The sequence below is a fragment of the Nannospalax galili genome, unplaced genomic scaffold, assembly GCF_000622305.1.
Source record: "Nannospalax galili isolate Female #2095 unplaced genomic scaffold, S.galili_v1.0 scaffold974, whole genome shotgun sequence".
NCBI classification, from domain to species: Eukaryota; Metazoa; Chordata; class Mammalia; order Rodentia; family Spalacidae; genus Nannospalax; species Nannospalax galili.
In genome coordinates this window covers 2,263,319-2,277,634 of record NW_008335438.1, presented here as the reverse complement: position 1 = coordinate 2,277,634, position 14,316 = coordinate 2,263,319, and the positions used below count along the sequence as shown (strand labels likewise).

General features: G+C 47.1%; 2 protein-coding genes across 5 annotated transcripts in view; one reads left to right on the top strand and one right to left on the bottom strand.

Moving 5' to 3' along the window:
- Nrap (nebulin related anchoring protein) overlaps positions 1–6,968 on the top strand; it is a 70,090-nt gene extending 63,122 nt beyond the window's left edge. For all 3 annotated transcript variants that reach the window (XM_008830210.2, XM_008830209.2, XM_008830208.2), the window contains 5 exons: positions 667–771; positions 4,073–4,180; positions 5,198–5,509; positions 6,049–6,180; positions 6,755–6,968. In XM_008830210.2, the coding sequence (XP_008828432.1) occupies positions 667–771; positions 4,073–4,180; positions 5,198–5,509; positions 6,049–6,180; positions 6,755–6,859 (762 nt within the window). In that variant the 3' untranslated portion in view covers positions 6,860–6,968. The remainder of the gene's footprint in view (positions 1–666; positions 772–4,072; positions 4,181–5,197; positions 5,510–6,048; positions 6,181–6,754) is intronic.
- An 8-nt stretch (positions 6,969–6,976) lies between these two features.
- Habp2 (hyaluronan binding protein 2) overlaps positions 6,977–14,316 on the bottom strand; it is a 36,288-nt gene continuing 28,948 nt past the window's right edge. Inside the window, exons 9-14 of one of the 2 annotated variants that reach the window (XM_029562126.1) lie at positions 13,000–13,255; positions 11,823–11,965; positions 10,873–11,007; positions 9,335–9,480; positions 7,418–7,627; positions 6,977–7,256 (exon numbers count right to left, since the gene is read on the bottom strand). In XM_029562126.1, the coding sequence (XP_029417986.1) occupies positions 7,463–7,627; positions 9,335–9,480; positions 10,873–11,007; positions 11,823–11,965; positions 13,000–13,255 (845 nt within the window). In that variant the 3' untranslated portion in view covers positions 6,977–7,256; positions 7,418–7,462. The remainder of the gene's footprint in view (positions 7,257–7,417; positions 7,628–9,334; positions 9,481–10,872; positions 11,008–11,822; positions 11,966–12,999; positions 13,256–14,316) is intronic. The other variant, XM_017797414.2, reaches the window with a different exon arrangement.

Here is a 14,316-nt window from a genome sequence, read left to right as displayed (position 1 = left end):
TGGCTCATCCTCTCAGAGCCCAAATGCTGTCCCGACAAGTTCTCGCCTTCAAAGTCCAAATTGGATTTGGGAATGGATTAAAATAGGATATTTTCTCCTCTAAAAATAGATGGGGTTCAAACACTTCCTAACTTGTTCAAAATGCCTGAATCACTGCTCTAAGACTAACAACCACAATTGTGTCTTTGTGGGACCTGAGTAAATTATAAAAAACTCAAGTTTTTAAAAACGCTAAGACATTTTATAATAAAAAAGGCTTATTAGCCGTGTGTAACATTGCTGTTATGATTAATGCTGAACAACAGGGCCTCAAAGGCCTGAGGTTGTATCTTACTACCAGGAGGCACTTGCAGTGGCTTGCAGAGTCTCAGAAATACATGCCTATCCCAGGCAGTGTGAAACACCACATAAACGTGGCCAACCAAGGTCTTTATGACCCATTTGGAATGGACCATAGCAAATATTTTTAACAGTGTCCATCCTGACCTGACTCTGGCCACATAGGCATCCTCCACCCAGCAGAGAGTTCTCTAAAAGCAGGGCTGGTTCTACTCTGTCCAGCAGATGGGAGGGCTGAGGGAGGGAATTAGCTGCTTTTCACCTGGGTTTTCAGCAAGTACAATTCTACATTGATTCTATCTTGACTGTGAGCTGTCTCACCCACAGCGCCTGTACAGGTTGGGGGATGCAGAGTCCCTGCACAAGTTCACCCTGATCCCAGACCACCCGGAGTTCACCCGTGCCCGCCTGAACGCACTGCACCTGAGTGACGTAAGTGGGGCTTCTGTGATGTGTATGTTTCTATAACATTTCTGGGCCCAAAGTTTATTTTATTGATTTTTTTTAAGGCCTAAAAAGGAGAATGTGAAAGGTAAGGACCACTGGACCTGGAGTGGGATGAATTGCCAGTGAGGCTTTCTGTCACTTCCCTCACTGGGCCTCAGTTTTCTCTCCTGTAAAAAAGGAAGAAAATGAGCTGAACTAAACTGAATTTTCTTCTAGCTACGAAGTTCTGATTTTAGGCAGGCTCCAGAGACCTCAGTATGCGCTGGGTAATGTTCAGGAGAGTGGTTTCCAGTCTCCAGCAGGTTTAGACATACCTGTTCTGTTTATTTCTTGGACCCTGCTCCTTAGCCATTCAGTGGGATACACCGTAGAGATGGAATGGCACCATCTCACCTGCAGTTTGGAAAGATGTCCCTGAAAACCCATCCTGTCCCAGTGCAACTGGCTCTTTTGTGTGCGGAACCCTGCCCTCCAACTCTCCAGTTTCCCTTGGACGTGTGCCCTTTGCGTGCATAACCAAGACACTATTTCCTAAACCCAGGCTTGTTGTTAGCAGGGGTTGCAAGCCCCTGGTTGTAATAGAATAGGCAGCCGCTCAGCCAGCGATGCTGTGATCCCAGGATAACAGGTAGAGAGGCGGCAGAATCAAAAGACACCGTCAGATCGGAATAACACAGGCTGAGTGTGTCGGCCTGGGGCAGCGAGCGGCCTCCCAGAGTCCAGCCATTCTTCCCTCCCTGGCCTGGCCATTGTGTCCTGGGGCTGCGTGCAGATCGACAGCTGCTGCCGTTCACCCCAGAGGTGGCTGCCTCGCAGGGGTTGGAGAGAGGCGCCTTCTAGTTAGCCTGTGTATTAGTTTGTTGCGGTTGTAAAGCCCTGTGGGATCCCACGCGGTGAATGCACTGGTGCTTTGTAAATATGAGTTATTAGAACCATTTGATGCTTTTGAGGAATGTGCGAGGGATAATTTTAGAACGGCAGCTCTGGTGGGCTGGCCTCCATTTAGGGAAACTGGACTGCCCCCTCTGCAAAGATGGCATAGAAGGTGCAGCTCATTAATTCCTAAGGATGGGGAGGCCAGCCTCCATTGGAGGGACTCGCAGAGGACCACTGCCGAGAGACTGGGATAAAACTGCTAGTTCATGTGGGTCCCAGCTCAAGGAGGACGGCCACCCCAGGCTGGCAAGGGAAATGTGCTTGCTCTTGGAAGGTGGGGGGACAGCCTACAGAGTCCCAGAGCTGAAATTAACCACCAGGACTCATGGGGGTGTGGAAAACTCATGAACCTCATTTGAAAAAGCACTTCTTCAGGGGCATGTGGAATCCGCACAATTGGATCAAGTGCTCTGTGAGGAGTATGTGGAGGCAAAGTGACCTTCCTGAGCAAAGAAAGCCATTGAGATGTGTAAGGCTGCCGAAATAACTCAAAATCAAAATGACTCTAATATGTGAGGATGAGGACAAAACTGTGCCCACTGTGATCAAGAAGAGGAACGCCCAGGGTTCCGAATCAAAGCGCCTGCGGAATCTAAAGAATCCCAGTGGCAAGGCAAAAACCTCAACGGCATAGAATGCTCTGGAGGAAGCAATCACAAGCAAGCAAATAGTGTGTGTGTTTGAGGGGGGAACCAGGAGGAAGAGAACAGGCATCCTGGAGACAACCTCAGGTTACAGGTGACCCTGAACTACCCAGGCTCTGATGCTCAAGTGCATCAGTCGCCCACACAGGCAGATGTTGAACTTTAAGTTTATGTAAAGTTTGGTGCCATTAACTGACCCAGATCTTGGGTGGAGGCTCTTATCAGGAAGGCACTGTGTCCCCTTCATAGAAAGTACTAGGGGTGTTGTCTCTACTTTGTACTCCGATATCTTTGGAGGGTCAGCAGTTTGCTAGAAGGAACTGTTGATGGGGTACTGATTGGCTTTGGAGGGTCATCAAAACAGGTAGCAGTTTGCTAGAAGGAACTATTGATGGGGTACTGTTTGGCTGTCTCTTCCTCTCCTGTGTATCTTTCAGCCTTAGCTGCTAAACTCAATGGTGGCCAGTAAATCTAAGCATTTTGCCTCTGTCTGCGAGATATCAATTAGGTGATTTTCCAAGCAAGGACTGGGTGTTTCATGAGCCTTGTGCATTTGGCTTGTGTGTTGGATGTTGGAGTTGGAGGTCATGGTGAAGGTACTTATAACAATGGCAGTCACACACAGAGATGATGACATCCACCTTGCTTGGCCCATGGTCCCCTCCAGTGCCAGGCCCAGGGTAGGAGCAATTCAGCACCTTGCTTTTCATCTGTCCTTCATTCCTTGTTTAATTCCCCCAAGCCCCGGCAGAACCATAAGCAGTCCTGACTTCCACTCCAGGTGACAAAAAGATGATTCTTAAGGGGGCCTTGACCTGCTGCAGCTCACAGAATGAGTGAGTGACAGTCACAGTCTGGGACTGTCACTTTGTCATCTGTTGGTGCTGTGGCTTTCCTGATGTTCTCCTTCTCTGAGGCTGAATAAAGGAGAGCTTCCACTGGGATCTCCCAAGGACTCCTTTCATGGAGACATTGCCTTATCTTGGAAAAAAAAAAAAACAAAAAAACAAACAGCTACACGAAGGCACAGAAAATTTTGATGCCTTCATCAGTGATGTGGCTGTACCTGAGGACACAGAGGATATGATTAGAGACCCCCAGAGGGGGTGTGAGAACAACTTGAAAGGAGGAATAAAATGAAAGGGAAAGATAGAAACATGTAGGTCAGGTGCCTGCCAGGTCTTGACAATTCACTTAATTCAGGTGTGGAGTGTATGTGAGGTATAACATGCCTCCTAGTGATAGGGTGGTGTGAGGCATCAGCTAAACTGAGCCTCCTACCCCAGGGACTCAGTAGAACTAGGTGACAAGATCCACAGAACAGCAGCCTGTGGGAAACAAGTTCTGGTGTTGGGAGCCCCCAAATCCTGGACAGAGAGAGAGAGAGAGAAAGAGAGAGAGAGAGACAGAGAGAGAGAGAGAGAGAGAGAGAGAGAGAGAGAGAGAAAGAGAGTCCAGAGACAGGGAGGATGGTGAGAGGCCGCTAAGAACAGCAGGATGAAACAAGTGAGCTAGACTCACAGACCACAGCTCCTTAAGAGCAGAAACCCTTTATGGCCTGTTACCCTAGACCTGGGGAGTTCCCAAGATCTCAGGGAGGCCATAGGCTCTGATATCACGGGAAAATAATTCCTTCTGAGACCAAATAACACACAGGCAGTAGATCTACTCTCTGCTTACCTATGGCTTTTGTTTTCTCAATCCAGAAAGTCTACAGGAACTCTTGGGAGCAGAACCGGGCTGGTGGCTATGACTTCAGGCTGGATGCCATCCCGTTCCAGACTGCACGGGTGTCTAGGGATATCGCCAGTGATGTAAGACCCCCAAGCTCTGTCGGTGGCTGTCAGAGTTTTAACTAGTTTGCCAAGCGCTGCTGAAAGGCACAAGATAGACACTGGACTGTCAGACTGTCTTTCTTCATACTAAAATGTAACACATATTTCAAAGGAAAGAGGACACAGGCCTCTTTGCTGGAATCTTAGACAGAAATTTAGGATTGGAAAGAGTTTTATCTCAATACCTCTTCTGGGAGAAGCACTCAACAATTGATCAGTGAACACCTGGACGCCAGGGGACTTCTGATTGGCTGGTTAATTTATAGTAAAGAACCTTTTGTACAAGCACTTGTCCCATAAGAATGAGGACCTGAGTTTGGATTCCCAGAGCCCATGTAAAGCCAGATGCAGTAGTGTACCCTGAAACCCCACTATACTATGTGATATGAGAAGCAGAGACAGGAGAATCCCTGGAAACCCACTGGTCAGCTGGCCTGGCCTATGCAGCAGCAAACAAGAAATCCCATTTCAAAGGAAAAGACCGACACCTGAGGTTGTCCTCTGTCTTCCACAAGTATGTGGTGGTACACATGTGCCCATACTCACATACATGACTGTGCACACAACGTTAAAATAAAAATAACTTGGGCTACGTAAAAGTGACTAAATCCTTCACCTTAAGTGATTTGAGAAGCACTAGACTAGGCCCCTGAAAGCTGGGGACGATGGAAGGGAAAATGGGCACACTTCCATTCCTGTTGGAATATTAATTACAGTAGTGACACCAGTGGGCGTGAATTGAAGCTCAGTCCCATCTCATTGGATTCGCTCAACATCCCATGAGGTGGAGATTCATTTTCTCATTTTATCAGATGCTCAGAGAAGCTCCACAACATACCCAAGACCACACAGCTGGGTTTACTCGAATCCAAAGCTTGTACCCCTATCCACTGTTGAGGTTCCTATTGAGAATCCTGAGTTCTGACCCTTCTGGGGAAGCTGGACCTAAAGGGAAGGTGGGCCCCCATCAACTCACTTTGCCTCTCTGACTTGTAGTTCCGGTACAAAGAGGCGTTCCTGCGGGACCGGGGTATGCAGATTGGGTACCGCAGCATCAATGATGACCCAAGGATGAGGCATTTCCTCCATGTCGGCAAGCTCCAGAGTGACAACGAGTACAAGAAGGACTTTTCCAAGAGTCGCTCCCAGTTCCACAGCCACACAGACCAGCCTGGCTTTCTCCGGGCCAAGAGGAGCCAGCAACTGGCCAGTGATGTGCATTACAGGCAGCCCCTGCCTCAGCACACCAGTGACCCGGAGCAGCTGGGTCTGAAGCATGCTCAGAAGGCCCACCAGCTTCAGAGTGATGTGAGCTACCTAAATATATTCCCTGCTGCCTTCTGGGAGAGCTAAGCAGGCATAATGACAGTCATTACCTTGTCTCTACTATGGGCTACACCTGTGGCAAATGTCTTCTAAGCGCTGTGCCATGTACTCCTTACAAGCCCAGTATAGCCTTACTTTATAGATAAGGAACCCAAGACCCAGGTTAAGTAACTTAAGACCACACAGCAAATAAGTACCACACCTAGGGTACTGAATGTGAGATACAAGCTTTTTTTTTTTTTGCTGTGCTAAGGATTGAACCCAAGGTCTTGTGTACGCTAGGCAAGTGCTCTACCACCAAACTACACTTCCAACCTGTGGCTGCTTGATGCCGCAGCTCACTCACTGCACAGCGAGCCCTCTGCCCGGGACCCTGTTTCACAAGATGCTCTCTTAGTCTGGACTTTACTGATTGACAATGTAGTCTGCATCTCCTTGCTGCCTTTTAAATCCTACTCACTAAGTGGTCAAAGTCCCCAAACCCTGCTGACATGTTCCTCTCACTTACTCCTTCCCCCAAGGTCAAGTACAAATCTGACTTGAATCTGACCCGAGGTGTTGGCTGGACCCCTCCTGGCTCCTACAAGGTGGAGATGGCTCGGCGGGCTGCAGAACTGGCCAACGCTCGGGGCCTGGGTCTCCAGGGGGCTTATGTGAGTACCAAGCAGCAAACTGCACCCTGCCTTGCAAGACCACGGGAAATACAAACTCATTGTTGCTTTTCAAAGTTTATTTTTGGCCAAAGGTCAGCTTGCTCTAAAGAAGTGTGAAACACAGCTCGAGCAAGGCGCCTAATTTCATGGGTCTGAGATGACCGGGTGGATGACACACGGGTTAAATTTCCTGCGGGGTTTTCTCTGAAGTCACAGCCATTAGTTCTACAGAAGCAAACCCACCAGGGCGACATCAATCCCGGGCCAGGGCAGCCCAGGCTGTGCTGACTGCTTGCTCGTTACATGCACGGAAAGGGTCAGGGACTTGCTGGCTCTAACAGTCTGCATTTTGAACCCTACTTTGTTCAAAAGAGAGACACCACATCTAAATGAGACATGGGCTTTGCTTCTGTCTTATCTTTGCCTTGAGGGTCCTTCTTCTTGGGCAGGGTAGAAGAGAGGACAAAGAAGGGGAGGGTGGACATGTTAGATGTTTGCCGGGCATCTTAGCACGGCTTGTGGGAGCAGGGAGGAGCTTTGTTTGAACTCAGGGGGGTATGTGTGATTTTTGCAGGGAGGGCCGGAGACAGTGGAGTCTGGGGACCATCGGAGCAGGGAGGTGAACCCAGATGCCTTCGAGATTCTGCATGTCAACAGGAAGAAGGCTCTGCTGATGTGAGTGAGCAGCCTCCACTCACATCCTTGAGAGAAGCCACAGTAAAAGGTTGCTTGCCAGAGGCAGGGCTCTATGGTTCAGTCTGGACAAGCAGTTTAAAAATGACACACCAGCCCCATCTCTATCTCTACCTTTATTAAAATAACAACTCTGAAAATGAATGGAGACGTTTGTGTTTTGGATCTTCTCTCTGATGCCTGGATGAGACTGGCTGGTTCTATGGAGAGCCTTGCTGGCACGGGCCAAGGAGTAAACAGTCAAGGTGGCATGCCCTGGTGCTGGGCATTCCGGCAATCCCACATTTACAGATGTCCAAAGGGGAGACAGTCTCTGAATTCTGGATTTCTAGGAGGTACAATTATTGGAAGAGAAGCAAAGCTAGTATTTTTCCTGTTGGTTCCTAATGGGAGGGGGACAGGGAGCATCATGAAATGGTACAAATACCAGTGTAGCAAGGCCCAGGCAGGGCAGTCCTGTCTCTTCTCAGAGCATGAACACTCAGTGACATGGCCTTCTGGGGCCTGAAGGGGCATCCTTGGCTGCTCAGGAAGTCCCACTTACCCAGTTTTGAGGATGAAGGGGCTCTGAGACTCAGAAGACAGCACCTCAGAAGCCAGCCTCCCTTTGCATGGTGGCTTTGATCCAATTCAGGAACTTGGTGACTTGAGTATAGACTCCTGGCTTCTTTCCACATTCCTGGCCCCAGCTTACAATCCCATAGACGTAGTAAATACCATCCTTCTCACAGGTTAGAGGGCCCCCAGAGTCACCCTAAGGGAAGAGCAACTTGAATTCAGCCTTGTGAACCATTACATTCAAAGATTTCCCCATCTGTTGTACCAAAGGGTGACAGGTACAGTTACTTGCCAGCTACCCTGGGCTTCTCCAGAAATCAGTGCCAAGGTTCTTCCTGATCTTCCCATAATGCAAAGCTCCAAAGACAGAGAAGCTAATATCAGCTTTGGTTCCTGAGTCTGGAAAAGCTTGGCCTGGAAGTTCAGGGCTGCTGCTGTGGGCAAACTCGACTTCCTGACTTTCAATTCTATGGTGTTACCATGGCCAGCTCCCAGGGACCCGCATCTTTTTTCTGGCATCTTACTGAAGGGGTGATGCCCTGTTTGGACAGAGCCACATACAGGGAAGAAGACAGGGACTCAGAAGCAGTATGGCCTATACATTCAACCTGGGCTTTGGGGTTAGCTCCTTTGACCTCCGATTGAGGCTCTAATGCCTGTTGGCCATGTGACCTCAGGTCTTGATTTCAAGTGTGAATTGTGAATGGCCATAGAACCTCCCCCTGGGAAACTGTGAAGATTCTTTGTGATGTACACAGAACAGGGCCTGGTTCATATTAAGCATTTCATAGAAAAGTTGAGGGCAGACCTGCTTACAAACTGCAGTTAACAGGAAAAATCAAATGAATTCTCGCTCCTGATCTTAACCACTACCTTATCATCTTATGGTCACTTTAGGCATCTGAGGTTGTGGAATCCCTTCGGTGATTAATGAAGGTCATATAACACGAGACAGAAGCAGGTTTCAAACCCATGACTATGAGAAGCCAAAGCCTTTCAGTGTAGTTCTTGACATAGTTCTAGTGTAGAATACTAAGCAAACTTTGTTTTTACTTAACTTCCCAGGGATTAGGGAAAACCACACCCATTGCTCTTTCCCATCCTCTGAATATGTGGTTCTCCATGGCCCCTTAGGGCGAGACAAAGGGTCAGAGCAGAGCCTCAGACTCTAGAGAGAGAAATCTCAATTTCAAATCCCAGGCAGGCTCAAAGCTGAATAGTTATTTTGGGAGGCCCCTTTGTAGGGACGCTCCATTGTGGGCTAGGATCAGAAAGTGGCAGGACAGTTGGGTGGTTTGTAAGTACAACAGACAGAAAATCCTAAGATGACGTGGTCCTGGGAGTCCAGGAAGGATGGGTCCTGTGTGACATAAGCCCTGCAGAGAGAAGGGCCTATGGGCATGGGCTTTGACTTAGGATAGGGGCCTGAAGTCCTCTTAGTACCAGTTGATAGAGTTGATGGAACTACCACTTCCTCTCTTCAGCAGCATCTATGAGTCATCACAGACCTCAGAAGCTTTGGGGCAGGGGTCCCAAAAGTTAGGACAGTGGAGCTAAGCAGCAAAGACTTTGGAGTCCTAAAGACTTTTGTTGTTCAAATATCAGCTTCACCACTTAGTGTCCTTTTGTTATTGGCTTTGATGACATCTCTAAGCCTCTGTAATATGTGATGGTGGCGTCCCCTTCAGCAGATGCTCTGAGAGTTAAAGTACACAATGAAAGCAACATGGCCCCTCTAATTATTACACTGACTCACCCTGGCTTCCTGTGGACTCCAGTCTGCCCGCCTCTGCCTCAGTACCTAAGCAGGTAGCCCTCTGACCCTGGTTCCTATGTCAAGGCTTTAACAGGCCTCTGTGTTCATAATTTTCTCTGCCCCCAAGTGCCATCTGGAGTCTCTGACCTGACAGGTGTCCGGCCCAGGTTTCTGTAGGTTTCCTGCACAAATCATTTTTTCATCAATCATGTGGTCATAGAGTCGGCGGGAGTTGCACAAACTGTTAGCAATGAGCTTGACTTTAGCATCCAGGAGCTGGCGGGACCCTTCTCCTGTGGGAGAGAAATGAGCCACTACTGTGGGGACCAAGTGACACCCACTCTACTAGAATCCACAAGTAGTAAGATACCAGCAACTCTCAGCTCAGAGGAAAAAGATTTTTCCAGAAGGAAAGAAAAGGCCAGTCTTCCAACACTAGGACCATTTTCCTGCATCCTTCCCCCAGGCCTGTGCAGACCTGCAGTGCACTGATCACATTGAGACAAAATCATTTGCTCCATCCTCTGTCTCCCCAACTAGATTATGAGGTTTTGGAAGTGGAGATGCATCTTAACCATCTTTAAATTTCCTGTGCCTAGCAGATGGGTTAACACATAGTAGTCTAAAGGAATGAATGAATGGATGGGCAGATGGATGAATGATAAATTAATGCATGGATGGTTTCATAGATAGACAGATGGACTGATGCATGCATGGATGGATGCATGGATAGACAGAAGAATGGATGGATGAAATGCCCTGGCACAATAAATTACCTGCTTCCTAGAAAAGACATCCACTGCTCAAAGATAATGAAATTAATTAAAACATCTTCAACTTTGAACATAAAGGCTTAGAGGACTATTTGAGAAAAACAAAGACATCTAACCCAAGGCCTTGTAGGATTTCCAACCAAGGCATCACCATGCTGAGCAGATCCTATTAAGGAGATGGAAGTAGAAGAAGTAGAAAGACTTAGATGGACTATAACAAAGAGGGCTACAAAAAGAGTTTTCTGGTCAACCCTCAGTCCTTAGTCAGAGATTTCCTTTCCCCTATGCCTCTGGCAAAAGTGTACATTTTATTTCATGAATCCAGACCTACTTAAAGTAATTTTTTTTGCTTTCCATTATTAAGGATAATATAAGTAGGGGTGACAAATATATTTTGAGTGTTTGGGAAAGACTTGAAAATATTCTTCTGAATTTCTTTGTATTTAACGGTGTAATTTTGGTGTTCATAATTCCAAACCTTGGAGGTAAATATAACTATTGATAAGTAAAACTGAGCTGTTTAAGGAACAAAATCTCTGCCCTGATCACCTACCAGGCACCACCCAGGGCCACATATACATCATGGCCAGCCTCTTAGCAAGCTAATCAGGGAAGGAAAGAGGTCTTTATTGGTATTCAATCAATGCTTGTGGAAGGTCAAGCATCTAGGGCAGGGGACAAGATCAGGGACAACTAGGGAACAAGATTATGGAGATCAGGGACAACTAGGGAAAGTTCCATGCAAATGGTTACATTCAACTAGAACTTAAACAATGAGACAGATACTTTCTTTGATAATATGTTTTGAATATATTTTAACTTAAGAACAGAAGAGCAGATGGGGTTGGCCCTTTTATCTCTGAGCTGTGTGTAACTCTCCTGAATGTATGGAGAACACATGGCCAAACTCACCTGTTTCTGTCACACCCCAGCCGGAGATGTGGCACTCAGTCCCAGAGGGAAAGGGTTCACTGGGCAAACATATGGTCTTCACATATTTGGATTCCAGTGCACAGTGACCATCCACTGGCTTTAACTTGAGCAATGCTGAATGAGACAGAAAGGGAGTGGGGGAACAGGGAGAGGGGAAGCAGGTATGATGTCATCTCTTGGTCAGAGAAGCATTGGCTTCAGCTTGCTTTGGAAGGTGGTTTTAGCAAGCAATGCCCAGCCCCTCCACATATAATGAAAACTTCTTATTCTACACGTCCCATTTTAAACTTCCAGGGCGGGGTAAACCAGGGTGAGAAGAAGATCAACAATCAACAGCAGTGATGGGATTCAAAATCATTCCCAAATCATTTTTTTAATGGGTTATAAGGGAAGGAGTTATTGGTGGAGAAAGAGGGGAAGTAGGGAGAGAAAGAGATCCCACAAAGGGGTAACAGGGCACAGTGCTACAGAACTGAGCAATTGCTTAGAACAGCATCACCTCTGTACCTAAGCATCCACTAGGTACCACACATATCCACCCACATAAACATTGTGTCATAACAGATAAGCAACCAAGAATTATGTAATAGCATCCCTATTGTATGGAACAGAAAACTGAGGATCAGGAAGGCGACCTGAGTTCTGACTAGCCAACAGGAGAACTGGGATTCAAGGCTGAGGACTTTCATGATACAATATTCCTCACCTCTCTTCACTTCAATCAAAAAGTTTTACATATGTATCTACAGTGCTAACATACACTCTCAAGACACTAAAAAAAAAAGAAAGCTCTGACAGAGATTATGTACCCTACAGGGTCCATAAAGGACCCAAATAATCAAGAGCGCCTTCTAGACCCAAACCCCAGCTTTGCATCAGTGGAGATATCTACCCAGAACAAGACTACAGGAGACCCAGGAGAGACTTGCCAATATCGTTGTGGGGAACCTCATCTTGTTCGTTATACCAGCTGTGCTTCAGGATCTTCTCTACCCTGAAAGTCTGCTCATGAAATTCTGTCTTCTTCAGGTCCTGGTCCCCTAGCACGACTTTTATATGCTTAGCATTTATGCTACAAGGGAAAATAAGACAGGAAATTTCCCTGGGATGTCAGAGGCAGGAGTTCTGCTCCAAAAAAATCATGTGACCCTGGTGAACCCCCTGGCCTTCCGCCTCAGCATCCTTATCTGCAGTTCTTGTCTCCCTCACAGAACTCTGCTGTGGGTTCCAAATGAAACAGTGTAAGGGAATTTCTTTATTAGTGGAAGAAGACTCCAGGTACACACTGCTGTTTTCATCCCACTTTTGCTGGGAGACTTCTCTTTCTTTTGGGCTTAGCTAAAGGACAGCCATTGAGGTCTTGAACAGATCTGCTGAGATGCATCAGTGGTTGCTAGTGTCCACATGCCTGACTTCTCTTGGGGAGCACGTGATAGGATCCCAGAGGGACAAGTTTAATGATACAGTGGACTAGAAGACCTGCCGGGCTATTTCCTAAGCTAGGGCTCACGGGAGCAGCCCTGACCATGAACCTAGGGAACTTGGGGGAGGTGGTGATTTTTCAGCTCCCAGAAGTCACAGGGGGCCTGACGGAGGACATTTGACCTGGAGTTTCATTGATGATGAGTTACTTTGCCCTATTTGGGGCAGGACTACAGAGGGTTAGGAAACAGGGATCTGAATTCAATTCCATTCGCCTATTTTCTTTTTACAAGTCTTTAGGTAAGGTGCTAAAACGTATCAAGACCCTGGCCCTCTTTATTAAAAGGGAAAAAACAATATGCCTTAACCTTCACAGATATTTACTAAACACGTTCTATGTAGAAAGAACTGCAGAAGGCATTGGGGATACCACAATTAACAAAACACATAAATCCTGGTCTCCCTGACTTGTCTCTTGGTAGCAAGTTAAACGTGATTCAATGTAGTCAATGTCCGTGGTGTGCATTCTAGACCTGGTACCCACTGTCTCCATTTAAGGAACTGCTATTTCCCCTCTGGTGCATTTACCCTAATCCTGCCAGAGCTGCCAAGATGCCACATTGGGAAGAGGCAAGCCTGTTTGCACCCCAGCCACACTGCTCCCTGCTCCCAGTGGGCACCTACTCGGTACAATGGGCTGCAGTGAGCACCCAGCAGGGGTGGATCAGTGTGCCCCCACAGAAGTGGCCTTGGGGCATGGAGGTGGTCAGTGCCAGCGAGGTCTGCAGGGACACCTGCCATGGGTGTTTGCCCACTGTGCTCTTAAAGCCTCCATAGATGCGTTTAACCTTGCGCTCAGCTATCTCAGTCTTCCCGCAGGAGTCAAACCCTGGCAGTTCCACCACAGGCTCCGGAAGGCTTCCTTCTGGGTCAGTAATATCTGCAAGATATGTGAAGATCAATCATCTATGTCAGCCTCCTTCTAATCCCTCCGAGGACCTAGTTGAAGACATGACTCTGAACCCACAAGCCAAGCAAGTGTTCAGAGCTTAGAGACTGAATGCTGTGGATATGTAATTTAGTGAGTGATTGATGTTTGTTGGATAGCTTGATTAATTAAAAGCAAGTCCATAGAATTCATGATAAAGATACCACTTTTATATTATTTTGAATTGTATTACTCCTAGGATCTACAAGTATATGCACAAAATATACACATTCATCACACTTCACACACACCATTACTGCACACATCACCGTTAATGTGCATACATTATGTTTTGAAGTTGTATTTATTTTTTCAGATGAGGGAGAAGAGAGATAAGAGATTCTCCCATGAAACTTGGCTACAAGAAGGAGTGGAAAGTGTTCTATGGATCTGGCTTTGTTCTGTTCCTTGGGTTTGTAAAGAGGGATAGATAACACTTGATTCAAGAGACCAAGGAGGACTTCTTAGAGGAAGGGATACTTGAGTCAGTTCGCAAAGAAAGGCTGAAAATGGGCAAAAGCAGATATGGGATAGAGTGTTATAGACTGACAACCACAAGAGCAATGGCACATGTATAAAACAGGTCATGGAGGGAATTTCATTGGTCAGAGAGGTGAGCACATTCTTTCAGGTATGGGCACAGAAGTGGGCCAGGGAAGCCTTTCAGGAAGCCAGGAGGCTGACCTTCAGACCATGGTGCATCCTGAGAGGCTGCAAGGGCCCAGTCAATGCTGATTATCATTGTGCACCTAGGTCCTGGCATAATGCCTGGCACACAGCAAACAATAAATGCACAGATGCTAAATATATTGACTTGGAGTCAGGAAAGATGAGTTTAGAGCTGGACCATCTGCCCTGAGCTGACAGTGCTATCTAAGCTTGTTTAGCATCATGAGGGTTGAACAGGACTGGAGTGATAATATGGTGGTAAAGCAAGGGTGGAAGAAGGTGCAGGATGAGAGGGGTCAAGTGCCAGGAACATCACCTCTCCACCCCAGGACCTTTGGACTTAC